Genomic DNA, 18,361 nt, shown 5'->3' with positions numbered 1-18,361 from the left:
AGATTCTGTTTTGAATGTTTCAGGAACAGAGTTGTTTGCTCCTGTACATCATAAATATTACAAAATAAAAGAGCTGAATAACCTAATGAAAATCATAGATGATTTTGCTAATATATTGGCTGTGTAAACAGGCAGTTTTGATTTGTGTGGATATGGCAAAAACAGCTATAAATTGGATGGAAGTAGTAGCAATGGCAAGAGTTAGAAATAGGATCAACTCTTTACTGTTTGCTTTAGTTTATCAATATATTATTATTATTAATTTATAAATTATGATTCCTGAAGCATAAGAAAATTTATGCTGCATTCCGTAGTAGAGGAATTTTTAAGGTTAAGTCTATAAGTACTATCTGGTAAATGGATGTTGCATTATGTATACTTTCATCTGTAAAAATTTTTTTCTTGGATATTAAAAAATGACAGTTAAATCTCAGTGAGCTATGTGATTTGTTGAAAGATACAGTTTTATGAGTTTGCAATGCTCAAAATAATGGTTTTGTTGTAGGAAGCTTATATATAAAATCAAAACTTCTATGTTAGCTGTTTCGTTGTTTGGAAAGTCAAATTGTAATTTGATGCAGGATTTTATAATACTAGAGATGGTAATATAGTGGCTGGATGCTAACTTCAAGTCTACACTGTTAGATGAGTATTCACATTTTGTAACAAATATACATAAAATTAAATGGCTGACTTTAAAACATGGTGAATTGCCTTGGCCTCTTTTTAATCTCTTGTACTACTATTCTTTTTTACTACCAACTGTGTTTCTCTGTTTGTTTTCTTTTCATTATTTGCTCACCCTGAGGCAGTAATTTCTATTAAAGGGTAGGAATAATCTTCACATCTAAGCAATTCCTTCAAATTACTATATTAAACATTTCTAAAATACTTTGCCTGCTTAACGCAAGGTTTTACTGGAGGATTTTTGATGTACAAGAGTTTTAATATACTAAAAAAAAATGAATCTCATTGTTTTATATTAGCCAATATTAAATTACTTTCACATATATTGTTCAGTTTATTTCCCAAAAAGCCATATTATAAATGCTTATCTCTATTGAGTTTGTTTGATAATTGGTAATTATTCAAAAGATAGTATAATGCAAAAAGAAAAAAAATTCTTGCTTTTATAGTCTTATTACAATGTTATCACCATGTGGTAATTTTAGATACTGTGTTTGTTAAAAAGTACACTAATAGCACTGGAGGTGAATATGTAGAGGCAAAAACCAGTGGGATTGTGGGATAATGTATGTTTAAGTTAAATTGTTTCTGCTGGTACAAGTAGTTTACCATGGGGGAGACTCGCCGCCCCCCACCCCAAAAAACCACAATTTATTTATTAAAAAATGTGTATTTATTTTTGCATGTTTAAACTTCAGTCACCTTCAAAATACTCTCCATTTGATGCAGTGTACCTATCAAGACGTTTTTCTACTGCTCAAAACAATTTTTGAAATCATCGATTTTGATGCCTTTTAGTGCTTCTGCTGTTTTCTGTTTCACCTCTTCCACATTGTTGCTTCACCTCTTCCGCATCAGGAATAAGGTTTCCCTTTGAGGACATTTTTCATCTGAGGAAATAAAGTTGTTTAGGGTGAGATTGGATGAAGGGGGGCGGTCGGACAAGGGCATCATGCCATTTTTGGCTAAAGCTGGCTGAACATTCATCCTGCTGTGAGCAGGTGCACTCATAAATCACCCATTATCAGATGAGCATATATATTGAGAGTCTTCAGAAAAATTCACTGAAGCTGAATGCAGCCTCTCACGGTCACGCCAGCTAGCTGGTCCACTGACAGGTGGTTCCTAGAACACTTGCCTATGGTGGAAGCCTGTACAAGGGGCCCACCCTTCAGAAGATAATTCCAGTTTTTTTTTTTGGGGGGGGTGATTCCTCCTTATATTTGTAAAAGAAATAATTGTAATTATGAATTAAAATCAGTTAGCTAATTTCTATTCAAATATAACGTGTTTATAGTAGCTTGCCTGCCTTGATTATATTTTTAATGAACAGAATGAGCTTGACACAAATACAGCGTTTTAATATTATATTTACAGTTGCAGATTAACTGTAGGGAGGAAAATGGACATTTAAAGTTTGGACATAACAGGAAAAGATAAATGATTGCTTTGAACATTTCAGTATTAAAATATAAGTATAAAAGATATTTGTAAATATTTCCTACTAACATTGAAGATTTAACTGGTTAAGGAACTCATTTGTTGACAACTTCCAGATAGGATATTTAGCAATTAAGGATGCAAACAGTTGATGGATATTTTTATTCAATTAAAATTTCCTACTCATCCCTTTTAAAGAATTTTTCAACTATTGAAGTAGACTATTTAAGAAGTTATGATTTACAACTAATTCTTAATATTTTGCAATAAAAGAAAAATATAGAAGTAAATTATATATTGAGGATGGTTCAGTCATCACTCTTATTTAAAAATTTCGTTTTATGTTATGGCAGTCAGTTACCAATTATATTTTTAGAGTTTACTGTACATTTCACATTTCATTTTCTCTCAATATTGCTGGGAAGTGGGCAGGGCAAGTATTTATTAATTAAAAGTATTGTAGTGACCTAAGTGTATCTCTTTAAATGTGTTGCAGTTTAAGTGCCAGGTGTAAAAAGCCAGTTTTCTGGTTTCCAGTCATTATTCTTCAGTGTTTTATGGTTAGAAAATTAGATATTCCCTTGTTTAGATATCAAGAGTAGCTTCCTTAAGTATTTGGAGATTGTTAAATTGCATTCAGACTTCTGCCAATTGATTAGTGTATATTTTTTAACGAAGTTTTATCTTGAGGATAAAGCTAAGTTAAAATTCCTATATTTCTCAAAATTTAGCACAGTCAGTGGTGTGAAACAGAAACACTTTCAGAATTGGGAGCAAATATTAACTGACCTAAGAGCTTCAGCTTAAAAATTATTTAAAAGATTACTCGGTATTAAATTGTGCATGAAATAGAAAGGAAAGTGAACAAAAAAGATGGTTTGTAAACAAGATCCTCATTTAATCCAACATGTTTAATTTTGGATATAGTGTAAGAAAACAAGAACATGATTACTTACTACAAATTTTCACTCTAGAAACGGCCCCCTCTTTGTGGCCAATGTATGCTGGTTCAGCTGGCCAGTGGAGAAGCTGAGAAGCCCTTAGGTTTCCCGCAGGTTTCCCTTCAAATCCCAGTTTGTTGAGGGGAAGTGGGGACTGCCAGAGCTTTGTCAAGTCAGACATTTAATTGCATTTATTTTCTTCCGATGGTTTTTCTGTTTTAAAAGCACCTTTTATATTTTATAGTCACCAAAAGATCTAAGTACTAGCAAGTTAGGGTGATTCCTTTGTCGCTGCCCTGACTGGGGCCACAGTTCCTGCTCCAGTCCTGAGCTGTGTTGTCATCAGGGTCTGCGGACAGCAGCATCCCCCTAAGATGACTACACCATCACTTGCAGACTGAGCACTTGCTTTGAGTGCTGGACCATGTGTCCGCCCCAGGGCGAGGGGAGGCAGGCGTGTGTGGCTGCTGGAAGGCGCACGGGGCGTGCATTAGCACTCGAGAGCTCCAGAGAAACTCTGTGTGCTGAATGCTCTTAGTCAACAGTGGTCACAAATAGTGTTTCCTAGAGTGCTTCTCAAATGCTGGAATTTCTAGACAACGGAGTAGAGCAGTACGAAGATTCACTTTTGGGAAATGATTTTGTGGTGTAAACACTTGTCCATTCTTAGCAGTCCAGCTCAAGGATGTGGAGTAGGTTGTGCAGGAGGAGAGTTAGTAACCAGGCAAGGGTATTAACATTTATGAAGAACCATTATCCAACTAAGATTACAGTTTTAGGGAGTAGAGGAAGAGATACATTGTAAATGTATTTTTTCTTTTAATTTTAGATTGATACTGTGTTTGTTTGTTTTTTAATAGTTCTAAGCCAGTGGTTTTCACCTAAATGTGGTGGTCCTCATTTTAGCTACATCGGCATCTCCTGGTGGGTTATTAGAAAGGCAGATTCTCAGGTACAGCCGCAGACATAGTGAATCTGAAACTCTGGGGCAGAAGCCCCACAATGTGTGCTTTCAACAAAACCATCAGTGATTATAATGCACATTCTATTTGAGAATTAGTGGTCTAAGGAAATACTAACTTACCTTCTAATTATACAAGCAAAATTAGCACAAGATGCAATAAATGAACATTAATATTAAACATTTTTAATATTTTCTAAAAATTATGTCATTCTCAAAATTATTGTCCTCAAATATTTTCAGATATAAAGTGCTGAGATATGGCTCTAAAAGGCTATGTAAATCTGACATTTTGCATCTTATAGTTAGTAAAATTTATAAAAACAATGTGTTCACCAAAAATAGTTTACAGTCAGACATTTCTGAGTTGAGGTATTCCTCAACATTCTTTGAAAAACATTTTCTAAAACCTCAGTAGAGGACCACATTCATTTCATTTTAAAATTTAACCTTATCCAATTAAATTTTTGAGTAATAGTAGCTTGTGATCAAAGGAAAACACTTCCTTGTTACATTTTCTTAGGAAGCAAGCTTTTGTTAAACTCTATCCTGAATATCATTTTATACTGGAGATATTTTTAAATGGAAAAGACTAAGCCAATTGTATATATTTTGATTGAATGGATGATTTTGATAAACATAAATCACATGAATTCTTTCTTTAAAAAGTTATAGGGATTTTTTTACCCCCCCCCCAATTCTAACATTGTCTCATTGTCAAAATGAAAGATACAATCTTTTGCTGCTGTTGAATCAATGAATAAAATTTGTGAAACATGAGAAATTTTTAAAATATATGTAATTTTGAAATTTTACAAATGTTAGTCAATCAGTGCTCATTCGAAGTTTGAAAACCTGAATTTTGACCTTTGCGGATGTTTCTATGGGTCTACAATTATTTTTTTTTCTTCAAAAGTGGATTCATAACTTACTTTTTCTCCCACTTACTATGTTGTATAGGTTATTTTATAGCAAGATATATGGATTCACTGTATTACATTTAATGCATGCAATAAACAGGGTCAGGCAAAAGTAGGTTTACCGTTGTGAGTACTTGAAACAGCTTATTGTATTATTATTTATTAATTATTATATTACCATATGAACAACTGTAAAACTACTTTTGCCATGCCCTACATATGTATGGCTGTTATGTAGTTTGACTAGTGACCTAATAATGGTTAATTCCATTTTTTTCTTTATCTTATAAGGTGATTTTTAAATTTTTTGTTTAGTAAATGAGAATTAGAGATAAATCTACTTTATAGGAATTTACAGGGAGTTAATGTAGTGTAGTGCAATGAACTTTGTTTAGGACATAGAAGTGGTTTTGACTCTTGTTTAATAACTAAGTGGCTGTTTGATCTCTCTCAAATTATTTAACTGTAAGTCTCCATTTTAGCATCTGTAAGACAAAGATAATTTTGTTAGGAAGAATTGAGATAATTTAATGTGAATGTTCTTGCTGAATTGTTTAAGAATAATTCCAAGATGCAAAATGATAATGTCCTTACAAAAGAATACATATTATAATCTTAGATATATATATAGAGAGAGAGAGGGAGTGAATTTGTAAATGTGAATTCCTTTTTTGCTAAGACTTTAGTAGTCCCAACCCTGTTGAATTATCTGTAGAATTATCAAGTCCCTAAATTATCCAAAAGCTTAGTTCTGCAAGCATCATATATAAACTTAGTAAAATGTACATAAATGCTACTCAATTAAAAGCATTGTTAAATTTATAGTTTTTGTCTTGTATTTTCCTAAATGCTAAAAGTGTACTATGTCAGATGGTGTTTTGTAAATTCTTTAAAATCCTAAAAATAGACTTCATACTGGAAGAAATTGGAAATAATAGATACACATTGTGAAATTATTTATCTCCACTCATAAAAATTATTAGTTTTCTACACATATGTGTAAACACCATGTATAGTAAGAAGTTATCGAGGCAGTGTGGTGTAGTGTAAAAACACTTGACTGGAGTCATTGAGTCCTGGATTCAGTTTAACTCAGCAAATCTCTGTTGCATCTATTTTGGGCTAGGTATAATAAGGGAATATACAGTGTACACAATATTGTACTCACCTTGAAAGATGTAATTGAGCTTGATTCTAAAAATGGGTAGGATTTGAACAGAGGCTTTGAAGAAGGTTAAATATAGGCATAGAATGGGACAGGACCTGGCTTTTGGATGTTAAGAAATTCTTGTTGACTGGAGCAGGACATGTATAATAGCCAATAAGGCTGGATAAAAAAGGATGGGTGAGCCTTTGGCATGACTTGGAATCAAAGTATAGGAGTTTGGGTTGAATTACTGAGCTTTATAAGCTGCTCAGGATTTGTAATCAAATATGGTATGATTGCAGCCATGGTTTCAGGAAGATGATACTAGTGTATTATATTATTAATACTATTTACCAGTATTACTTTAGATTAGTCACATTGAATTTTGGTGCTTTCTGGAGATTGAAATTCTTTTTTTTTTTCTTTGAAATCTGTGAAACAAATACAGCCTTTTTCTTTTATTAAAGAAAATAAGATATTGAATATGAGAAATTAATACCTTAAAGAAATTAGGGGTTGCTCCTTCCTATTACTTTGGTAAGAAATTTACTTCTTGTCTCTTTTAAATAAGATTCATTTTTATGTTTTATAATGTGGCTGTTATTCTATTCATGTACATTCTTTATGGTATTAAATGCTTTTGAATGGAAACCATATAAATTTATTTCTTGCCATCTCAGATTTACAGTTCAAATTGTAAAGAAAGATACAGATTTCAGAGGTTTCCTTCCAGCTCCAAACGTCTGTAATTCCTTTTTTATTTTCACATTATTTTGGTTTATTTAACTAGGTCATCAAATCAGTTTTTTTTAATTTTGGTTTTAAATACATTTTAGCTAATGCTTCAGATTCTTTTTAGAGCTTTCGAGTTGTTATTAGGTACTTTCTCTACTTAGATATAGGGTAATTACTGATAATGATCTATTTACCTAATAACAGTTCTTTGGGAATTTGGGAATGTACTTAGGAGTTTTTCTGCTCTTAAATTGATTATCGGTTCTTTTATTGTTGGATTTACTCAGGAGAATATTATTAGTAAGGTTTTTGAAAATGGTGAATTGGACCATGAATCACTTGAGCTAATACTGTTTCTTTTGTCTTTGAATAGTTGGAACAGATCATGGAAAAGAAGCCATTGAAAGTGCAGCTGCATTTCTCTTCAAGACATTTCACTTGAAGGACTGTGTTGGTCACAAGGAGACAAAGGCTATCAAACAGATGTTTGGTCCCTTTCCATCATCATCTGCCACTGCAGCCTGTAATGCTGCCAATCGAATTACTTCTCATTTTCATCAAGACAGTCTTACTGATCTTGTCCAGGTGACAAAAGAGGAATGTGGTGATAGAGTTTTATTTGGTAATAATTTAGCATTTTCATTTGACATGCATGATTTGGACTATTTTGATGAACTGCCAATAAATGGTGAACCCCAGAGTACTATCAGCCTAAATTATGAGAGGTTTCTGGAGAGTGAACATTTTCGGGAGCATTCCACCCCAGAGGTCAAACCTGTGGAAAAACCAAATGACTCCTTGTTGTGGTGTGAAGTTGAGAAGTACTTAAATGCAACTTTAAATGAAATGGCGGAAGCAACAAGAATAGAAGATCTTTGCTTTACTTTATATGATATGCTTGCTTCTGTTAAAAGTGGTGACGAACTTCAAAATGAGGTATAGTTCAACTTTTGCACTAATGTGAACTCTCTTAATGGAATAGTCTTTTTAAACATGGGTGGTAAGCAAAACAAAAGACAAAAATCTTTAATATTGTGCTTCAGTAGTCAAATATGTAGCCAAATGGTTTTCCATAGTAGGCATGTTTATCTTTCCACACGGTAAGAGTATAATGGAGGACTGTGAGTATAATGAATAGTGGATGAGTTAGAGGGTAGTCATTAGAATATTCACATGTCCTGGTTACTGAGACAGTCATAACTAAATCTGTGGTTAAACTGATAATTAGTAGTCCTCCTCCTCCTAAAAGTATATAGGTTTGAATAGTAAACTGTATGGTTACCTTAGTAATAAAGGTTAACATTTGAATAGCATTTTCTATTTCTAAGAGTTCTTTGATGAAACTATAGCAGACTTCAAAATATTAGAAATTCTGTATATTATGTGATTTATTGATTTTGAAAAATATGTTAGATTAATTTCTATGTTTGAAAGAAAAAGTTTTGAAAAACACATTTAGAAATAATTGGACTATTTTATATGACTTGTTCAATAAAGAATCATGTTTTTATAAGTTTTTTTATACCACACAAAGGAAAATATTATTTTAATTCCTTTGTACACCATGATTTGGTTATGTTATTCAAAATAATAAATTATTTTTACTGTCACATGAAAAGTTTATCTTAGAGGGCTTAGTTTTGCTCTCAATATTAGCATTATATTTCTTTTTTTAGTATAAATTTAAAATAGCATCAACTGGATTTTAATACTGGATAAATTGGACAAGTAACATTTAATGGAAGATTAAGAGAGATGTGGCATACTGTTGTAGAAAGGGCAGAGGCTTTGAAATCAGATAGTTCTTCCTTTCTCACATATTAGTATTGAGACTCACGGTAATTCAGTCTCCCAGGGGCTATTTTCTTGATCCATCTCAAGGGGATATGAATACAAAGGTTAAATAAGATATATGTGAAATGATAAGTAACATTTGACAAATATTTATATGGTAGCTGTGATTATTTTTTATTGTTATTGTTAGAATTAATTTTTTTTTAAAGATTTTATTTATTTTTAGAGAGAGAGGAAGGAAAGGAGAAAGAGAGGAGAGAAATATCAATGTGTGGTTGCCTTTCGCATGCCCCCAACTGGGGACCTGCCCGCAATCCAGGCATGTGCCCTGGTTGTGAACTGAACCATCGACTCTGGTTCACAGGCCAGCACTCAATCCACTGAACCACACCAGCCAGAGCTAAAATTAAGACTTTTTAAATCACATGGAATATTAGTCAGGAATACAGGGAAAAAAAAATACTAGGTTTTCTTTTTTTCACAGGAAAATTAATTTAGGGAATTAGGTTAATAGATATTTGAGGACTAAACCCATTTTAGTGATAGGTATTATGCTGATTAAGTATAGTTTGGAAGAAAGTATAATGTTAATTCTGTGATCAGTCTCACTTACCTTGAATGTTTTACCTTTAATTTATATCAGCTTTAGTTCACATATATGAATGAAGTTTCTCTAACATTCTGATGATAATGTTTTTAAATTTATAACAAATTATGATTAAGAAATTTTATTGATACTTTATCATAATTGCAGTTCCCCTATTTTAAAAATAATAAACTGAAACTTCTGATTGTGGGAGAGAAAATGATTTCTAGTTCTCAAGATCTTTTTGTAGTCTTATCTGATTGCAAGGGCAAACTGAGTTGATGCATCTATCCATTCATCATATATTTGTTGAAGGCTTACTATTTATTAGGTCCGGTGCTAGGTACTGTATGCAAAAGGTTGAATAAGGCAACTATGTTGCTCTCAGGGAATTAATAGTTCAGTAGGAGGAGACATTTCAATTCCACTCAAACACTGTTGGTATTATGATAGTATATACAAAGAAAATGGGGCATTAAATAACCATTTATAGATTCTATAGAAGAACTGGTATGGTAGGCAAAGTATTCATACGGGAGGTTAAGCTAGAACCATGTTTAAAAATGACTAGATTTAACTTCTTTAAGTGGACCAGAAAGGTGGAGAGTATATTTTAGTTGTGAGAAAGGACATGGTGTGTTTACAGAGTTGCAGTCTGTACAACGAAGGTACAGGATGCAAATAGGGCACAGTGAGAGACAGGGTGGGCAGATAGGTCAGGGCCAAATAATGTAAGACCTTGTACACTCTGTTAAGGTGTATTATGTATCAGCCAAAATTCGTAGATACACCCTGTGTGGTCTGGTTCAGTGATTTTTTTCAATCAGATTTTAATGGACAGTTTAATATTTGGTATTTCACATTCTGCCAATGACTTAAGTAGTAGAGTTTTATATGATTTATTCCTCAGTGTTTTGGTTTTTCTGTCTGTGAATGAAAATAAATACTCATGATTTTTTGTTTCTTTGTTTTACAGCATAGATTATTCATACTTTTATATTAGATTCCTTTCTGTACAATTATATTGTTGTAGCAAATTTTCTGTAATGGTGTTTCAGGTATAGTCACTCTTGACCACTATTATTCTCATTTTAGGCAGTGTTATACATTATATGTTATCTGTGTACTTTTATATCCCTCACTTAAGCCTGGAAAAAATTTAAGTGATCAGTTTTTGTGATAGCATAGATTATTTCCATTTTTTTTTAGAGCTTTTAGTTGACTGTATGGAATAGGAATATTTAAATAACCATGCTGTGTGCTGTTGCTTCAGAATTTTAGCAGAGCCATCCATAGGAACATATTTTTACATTAAAAGACGTATACAAAAACCTATGTCTACACTGCAAGTATTTTTGCTCAACATATGATCCAGTTCTGAATTTAGTTTAGTGACCTAGTGATTGATGATAAAGCTGTTTTTTAAAAAAGGTTGACTGGTTAAAGTCTTTTTTCCAAAGACCTTTATGTTGTTGAGCTAGTGTTGGAAGCAGGAGAATAAAAAGTGTATGCATATGATGACATTGACCACCGAGACAGTGCAAGAGAGAGAAGCGATCCTAATGACAATAGTAATAAAAATGATAGCTACATTAGAGTGCCTACTGTATGACATAAAGCATTATGTTAAGTGCTATTTGGTGTATGTACCACTTCATTTAATCCTTGCAGCATTCTTTTTAGATAGGAAGTGCTGGATTAAAAACTGTTAGAAACCCTAGCACTGAAAAGGTTACATTCTGAGTTACTTCTCCCCTCCCATATGTGATTTTTTTAAAAAAAGCATAGTAAAGCAAACAAGTCTAATAAAATTTTATTTCTACCATTGTGGCTAAGTTGATGCTCAAACATCAGATTCTTTAAGCTTTTCACATTTCTTGGTACCTCTACTTTGTAATACTTTAAGGAAAGGTTGTTTGGCCTCATGGATTATTGCTCACTGGAGATATTTTACAGAGATGTTGAGACATTTGCTCAAGGTCACAGAATAAGTAGTGGATCCAGGATTTAAGTTCAGACATTCTGAATTCAGTGAGTACTTTTTCAAGAAGTAGATTCGTACTTTTCCTGCATTTGGTGCTTTGAAACATTGAGCATTTTAAATATGTTTAGGAATCTTTTGTCATTGATTCTTAATTCGCAATTTCTTTAGAAACAATGCCTTTCCCTTTTACAGAAATATGGGATGGATCAAAATAGGAGAAAGGATGAAACCTTGAGAGCCTTGATAAAGATGAGTTTTAATGTTTCTGTAGGAGTTACATTTAAAGTACTTATGTGCTATGTTCTGGTAGGTGTTGAACAATAAAACAGCACACTTAGGTTTCCTAGTACCATCTTTATTTTTTTCTTTCATGTCCTAAGGGCTTTTTTTCTTTTAACCTCTTACTCATAGTAATTTCTCTGTTAAGACTATAGTCATTGTGTTTAAGAAGATTATAGGCATTATGATTAAGCCTTAGAATTTGATTGGGTAAAGGATTTTTAAGGTTTTTTATACCATTGAGATCTATTTACTTTAAAATTTTTTAAAAATATTTGTTAAATTTAATACATTTTAATCACCAGAAGCAAATAAGACTTGAAGAACATTCCATGTTATTTTTTAATCAGGATCCATGTTATTGGTACAGACATCTTCCTGCTGCTGCTGTTTAATGATCAGAATTGTAGCAATAGATTTAGTCCTGTTGGGATCAGATAGTTAATGAGCTTTCAACAGGAATTTTCCCCATAGAAAGAAGTAGTATTAGTAACAGCAAAAGTTCAATATTTTGAGTGCCTTGTTATGTGTCAACCTGGACCAAACTGTCTCCTTGACATAACCATTTTCTTTACAGTCCTGCAAGATAAGAGAGGTATCTTCTGTATAAAGATGAAAACAAACAAACAAACGAACAAATGTGGAGGCCCAGTTGTTTCCTAAAGTCACTCAACAAGACATTGGTAGAAATTCTGGGACCTTTTTCAGTGTAGGCATACAATTTCTATCCAGTAATGCCATCAAATTCTTTGAAGAGAAGGGCATTAACTGACAAGGCTCTTGGAAGGAATTTCTTTTTCTTATAAACACAGGTCAAATTTTGTCTTCTTACCTGTTGACTATGGACAAGTTGCTAAGCCATTGTAAACCTCAGTTTCCTAATTTGTAAAGTATTTGCTTCACAATGTTGTGAGGATTTGTGAAATCACATGTATGAAGTACTTAATGTTTCACAAACTGTAGGCTCTCAAATGTTTCTTTCCTTTAGAACTAATGAGCATCATATATTTGTACATATCAAAGTTTTATTAGTATACACCTTATAATAAATATTTTATCTATAAATAAGTTTTTATACATGCCTTATATGTAGATGTTTCAAGTAATAAAATATTAACAGCTAGGTATTCAGAGAATTACTATTTTTACTATTTTTGTTTGCTTTGTTCCTTTATTTAGTTTTTGAAGTGAATTCTGATTTTAACGGTCTTTGGTAAAATAGAAAAGGTGTTAATAAAAAAATACAAGAATATTGGAGATGTACTGGAGTATACTATATATCTCTTGGTATTATTTTAATATTAAATGCTACTTGCAGAGTTATTAATGCTGATGTGAATATTGATGGACTTGTGTAATCAATCAGTTCTTAGAAAAAGTGAATTTTGAGTTGTATTGACATCATAGTTTGCTTTTGTGCAGATGGGGCTTATTTTTTATAGCATTTGTGATTTGATGTTTGCTGTTAGCATTATCTCTTCACTCTATGCAGATGGTGTCACTTGAACCATGCAAGTTTATTTCTGAACCTAACCCTGTTCTAGATATGTGCATCATTCTAAGAAGTAGAAATTACTTGATTTGGTTGACATCTGAGGGAAGACTATATATTTTTTATACTTATGTGCTTTATAAATGATTCTGGCATCTTTTGAAATTTTGATGTAGAATAATTAGTATGATTTAATACAGTGGTTTTCAGACTTTTTGTTCTCAAAACTCCTTTACACTTAAAAATTATTGAGGACCTTATAGACCTTTTTAAAATTTTGTATATTAATGTTTATTGTTAAAAATTAAAACACATTTTAATATATTAAATGCTTTAATAATAGTTCACTAAATCATTTAAAACAATACTAAATCTGCTTTATGCTCCATGGAGGTTTATACTCACTTTATATTCATGGGAGGATGAAAATGAAAGGGGCACTAATATTTTAATTATATTATGTAAGTAATTTTGACCTCATGGCTTCCTGAAAGTATCTTGAAAATTCAGGCTACACTTTGAAAACCACTGGTGTAATGTATATACTGCAGTTTGATAAGAAGAATATAGTGATATTTTTGGTACCTAGAATAGGATATTTAAAATACTGTGGGGAATGGTTAATATTGTTTTATGAAAAGGTTCTCCTATTAAGTGTATACATTCTTTTTGGTAGTCTTAGTAGCACTAAACAATAAGGAGACTACCAGTGTCAAACATAGTCTTTCCCCCACATAATCACAAGAACCCTTCCCCTACCCTCAAGTCTGAATAGAGATCTGCCATTTGGTAAAATTATACATTAAGACTTAGATAATGTATAATTATTAGTATTATAGAATTTTCCCACCCAATGTAGTATTTGTGTATATAGCATTCTATCCAAATGGTGATCCCATATAATAAGGTCTACTAAATTTGAGTTTCTTAGTTTGAAAGCCATCCTATCACATATAGTGGCAGTTATATTTTTTCTTTCTTAGTCTTTGTATTTGGATAGTTCAGCGCTCCATAGATCTAATAGTATTGACATGTACAATGCTTTTCATCATCTTGTCTTCAGAGACATCAAACTTTCAGTTGCTTTGCCAACCTAAGAACACCTAACCTAATAATTTCATAGGAAAAATACTTAAGTCTATAGTTGACCCTTGAACAATGCGGGGTTTACAATCCTGCTGACCTTCCATGCAGTCAAAAATCCATGTATAACTTTTGACTCCACCCAGGATTAACTACTAATATCCTACTGTTGACTGGAAGTCTTACCAATAACATAAACAGTTGACTATCCCATACAGGGTGGGGCAAAAGTAAATTTAGAGTTGTAAGTATTTGAAACAGGTCTTATTCTTGTATTATTTATTAATGTATTATTTTCCATATGAACAACTGTAAACCTACTTTTGCCCCACCCTGTAGTTTGTATGTTATGTCCAATATATTACTGTATTCTTACAATAAACTAGAGAACAAAAATATGTTCACAGTATTTATTGAAAAAATTTGTGTATAAGTAGACTCATGGAGTTAAAACCCATGTTGTTCAAGGGTCAGCTGTGTTTTCTTATGACACTTGACGAGTCTTGTTTTTTGCTGTTAGAATTGTCCTTTTTTTTAAGTCGGGGGATTTTGCCTTTCTCTAGTACTTGTTTTTCATTATTCTCATAGGTAGCAATGATTCTGAGGTCAAATCTGGGAGCAGTTCCTGAATCTTGGGATATGATGCATCTGGGTTTGAATAGCTAAGCGTATTTGAAGATAGGTTATTCCTCACTACTTTTCCCCTCACCATTGGTAGCACTTCAGTATTTATGGTATGCTCTTTCCTGTTGTGAGCTAATGTTCTATGTAGGAGAAGACACAAAGTGAGAATGGACTGCTTTTCTCATCTTCCCCAAGGAAAAAACATATTCTGATTTTATTTCCTTGCTTCAAACATTGATAAAAGGATTCTTTGTTATTTCTTCCAGTTTTCTTTGCCTAGATTGTTTTTATTGATTTAACCTTATAGACACTATTACTATAGGTTTTAAAAAACTTATATTGGTCAGTATGTTTGTTTTTATTGCATTTTGCTACATTTTTTTCTTGTGTTTCTCTAATTTTTTTCAGTTTATGGCTACAGTGTTGGCCATAGTCTTTTACTAGAATCCATTCATTTTTTAATGCCATTTCATCTTTTAATACCACATGTTTTATTCACACAAGTTTCTTTTTTCTAATTGAAAAATATATCACTGTAGAATATTTAGAGCATCCTTATACACAATATGAAGGAACTAAGTCATCTGTAACCTTACTGTTATCCAGCCATAACCCCTGTAAATATTTTGGAGTATATATATTTTAAAATATTACTTTAAAATGGGCAATACAGTGTATATAATTTTGAATCTTTTTGTCACTTAATTGCTATACGTGTTTTTATGACATTATTGTATAGTAAATTTTATGGTTGTAGAGTATTAAATTTATCATCATATCCTAGTTTATTAAATTAACACTATACTATTGAAGATTTATTATAACTAGCCTTTCCCTCTTACAAATAACATTTCAGTAATATTCTTATACTAAATATTTGATCATACATCTTTTCTTGAATATATTTCTATCAGTGAAAAGTTTGCATCCAAAAGTACTAACAAAATACTCTCCTGAAAGCATCTACCAGTGTATATTTCTTCCTGCAATGTATAAGAATTTCCCTGCATTTACATCTTTTACAATCCTATCATACTTAAAAAAAAAAAAAAAAAAAAAAAAAAAAGCCTGCCTGTTTAGTAGAGAGAAAATAGTAACTTAGTTTTAATTAAATTTTTTGTTAGTACTGAGCTTAAAGGTTTTCTTAGGCCACTGACTTCTTTGTGAGAATTGTCAGTTTTTCATTTGATGAAGTTGAGTTTCTTTATTTCTAAAAAATTTATACTGAGATTAACTGGGGGAGGGGCAGTTGTATTTAAGTGCTGAAGTAGGCAAGCCTATCCATCTTTTCATTTAATCTTCCTAAGGTGTTATGCTTAGAAAGGCAGTCTACAAGACATGATTGAATCTCCCATTTAAAGAAAAATTTTTTAAAAATCTCACTGGTTTGGGGTAGAATGTTTTTTTGATCAGATGTATCTTTTCTCTGTATTTAATTTGTGGGTACATATCTGAATATGTTCATATTGCATACTCTAAAAATGATATAGACTTTTGTCCCAAGGTTTTTGTTACTTCCACATTGTTGTTTTAGGTTATTTGCTCCTACTTTTACTTTTACAAGGGATGAAATTTTTTTATGAGGAAAACTCAAGAATTATTTGCTTACTTTTAGCTGAATGTAAATAACATTTAGGAAAGGTCTAGATAACTGAAATATTACACCTTATATAACAGGTCTCTTTAAGTTTTCAAACTATGTTTGGGAAAGCACTAGACATATTTTTTATTTATTTTGGTTGTTTATTGCTTTTTCTCCCCTTTTAATGCTCTCATTGTTAAAATGATGAGCTGAATATGACATGATAAAATAGATAAACTTAAGTTCATATACTTGTAGCCGGCAGTATTAATTCCAGTTGGGCAGATCTGGTTTAGTAGCTGTATTTAACAGCCATTGGAACTGCAAATTCAAGTGGTTAAAAGCATGGACTTTGAGGTTACACACATGTATGAATCCTAGCTCTGCTACCTATAAACTGTTGGATCTTCTCTGAGCCAGTTCTCTAAGCCGCAGTTTTCTTGTTAACATGGAAAAATGATTGGCTTACCACATAGGTTTGCTGTGAATGTATTATATGATATTATATGAAGTTTTTGAAGCACTTAGAACAGTGCCTAACAGATGGTAAGTATTCCATATGTATTGGCTCTTATAAGTAGTGTTTTATAGCTAGCAAACAATAAAATTTTATTACAAAAGAAGTAGTCTTACTCATGGGTGATGATAATTGAGTTCAGCTCCTGAGGCTGCACCTGGTCACCACACTTTTAGGGAGATAGAATCCTACTGGAGATATATAGATGAGAGAGAGTGACCAGGTCGATGAAGGAAGTGGAAATAATGCCTTATGACGAACACTTGAAAAAAAACTGCAATTGGTTACCTTTTCCAAGAGAAAACTGTGGTGGGATAGGAGGAGGGACATGATGTTCAAAGAACTGTATGTGGAAGACGGATGGCCTGAGGATTATTACAAGGACCTCCAGTAGAAGGTACATGACAGCTCTGAACTCTGCAAACCTTTTTAACATTCAGAGTTCTTTAAATATGGGTGAGTAATGAGATCTTTTATTGAAGATTTAGTCTCATTTGTTCAGTCGTCACTTTGTTGGAATTTGTAGAGAATTGGGTTTTAATGACTTATTTAAGATATGAGGGAAAAGATATTAATATGTTAATTCAAAATGAGAATTTAGAATTGTTTCCAGTTTGTGGCAATAACAGATTCCAAAATATTTTGCTCTTAATTGAAATTGGTTGCTCAAGGAATAAGACATTTTGCCAAAGTTTATACTTTTTGTTTTAGTCTTCTCTGTTTGGCACCCATTCATTAATGCATTCTGTTCTATGTATCAGGTACTCAGGTTTTGGGAGACAAAAAGATAATCTAACAAAGTTTAAACAACCCATGCCCATTATCTTGCTTTCTTAAGTCTTCTCTTAAAAGAGGAATGGTCAAGAAAATTGTGTTTGATATAGCGAGTGTTGTGTTATGACTAATTTGGAGGAACACACAGGTTACATAAATTGAGAGATATCTGTAATATATTGATAGAGGAAAGAAATAAAATACATTTTATTAGTGAAATGAAGGGTACATTCTGTGTTTTAATAGTATTTGAGATAAAAACAGTAAAAATAATGTTTTAATGATCATTTTGTAAATGTAGGTTAGTCTGATTATTAGAAATTGCTGTAAACTTTCATTTAAATACTTAAAATTTGATACATTAATTTTTTTCAGCTTCATAAATACATGTGCACATACACACATACATACACAATGATAGCTGTAAATTTTTTTCTCTAAGTCAATTAAAATCATTTTCTTTCTAGGAATCAAGGAAGCTATCAATGTGTCGTGTATACAAAAGTGTAAAGAAAGCTTTTAAATATATGGTGGTACCTAGCTATAACCTTACTTACTTCACACCTAATTAATTATAGTATGTGAGGAATAAATAGTGTTCACATTCCACATAGTTTTAAATAAGTTGTAAGTGACCTTGATTTTAGTTTTGTTAAACTATTGTGTTAGATTAAGTAACTATAAATAATGGGCATCTATTATTATGAAAATATAATTTATCTAATTTCTCAGCAATGCAAAAGCAAATTTGCTTAGCACATTTTTCTTGAGAGAAAAAAAATGCTAAATAAGTGGTGTCCTAATTTTCATGGTCA

At 32.0% G+C, this 18,361-nt stretch overlaps 1 protein-coding gene across 1 annotated transcript in view; it reads left to right on the top strand.

The window, feature by feature from the left end:
* The window catches only part of ASCC3 (activating signal cointegrator 1 complex subunit 3), a 294,604-nt gene that overhangs the window by 23,454 nt on the left and 252,789 nt on the right, over positions 1-18,361 (top strand). The window contains exon 4 of the mRNA XM_090279704.1: positions 7,205-7,767. Within this exon, the coding sequence (XP_090135830.1) occupies positions 7,205-7,767 (563 nt within the window). The remainder of the gene's footprint in view (positions 1-7,204; positions 7,768-18,361) is intronic.

This window comes from Furipterus horrens, unplaced genomic scaffold (assembly GCF_987537825.1).
Source record: "Furipterus horrens unplaced genomic scaffold, mFurHor1.1.pri manual_scaffold_6, whole genome shotgun sequence".
In the NCBI taxonomy this organism is placed as follows: domain Eukaryota; kingdom Metazoa; phylum Chordata; class Mammalia; order Chiroptera; family Furipteridae; genus Furipterus; species Furipterus horrens.
This window is presented reverse-complemented; position numbering and strand designations above follow the sequence as displayed.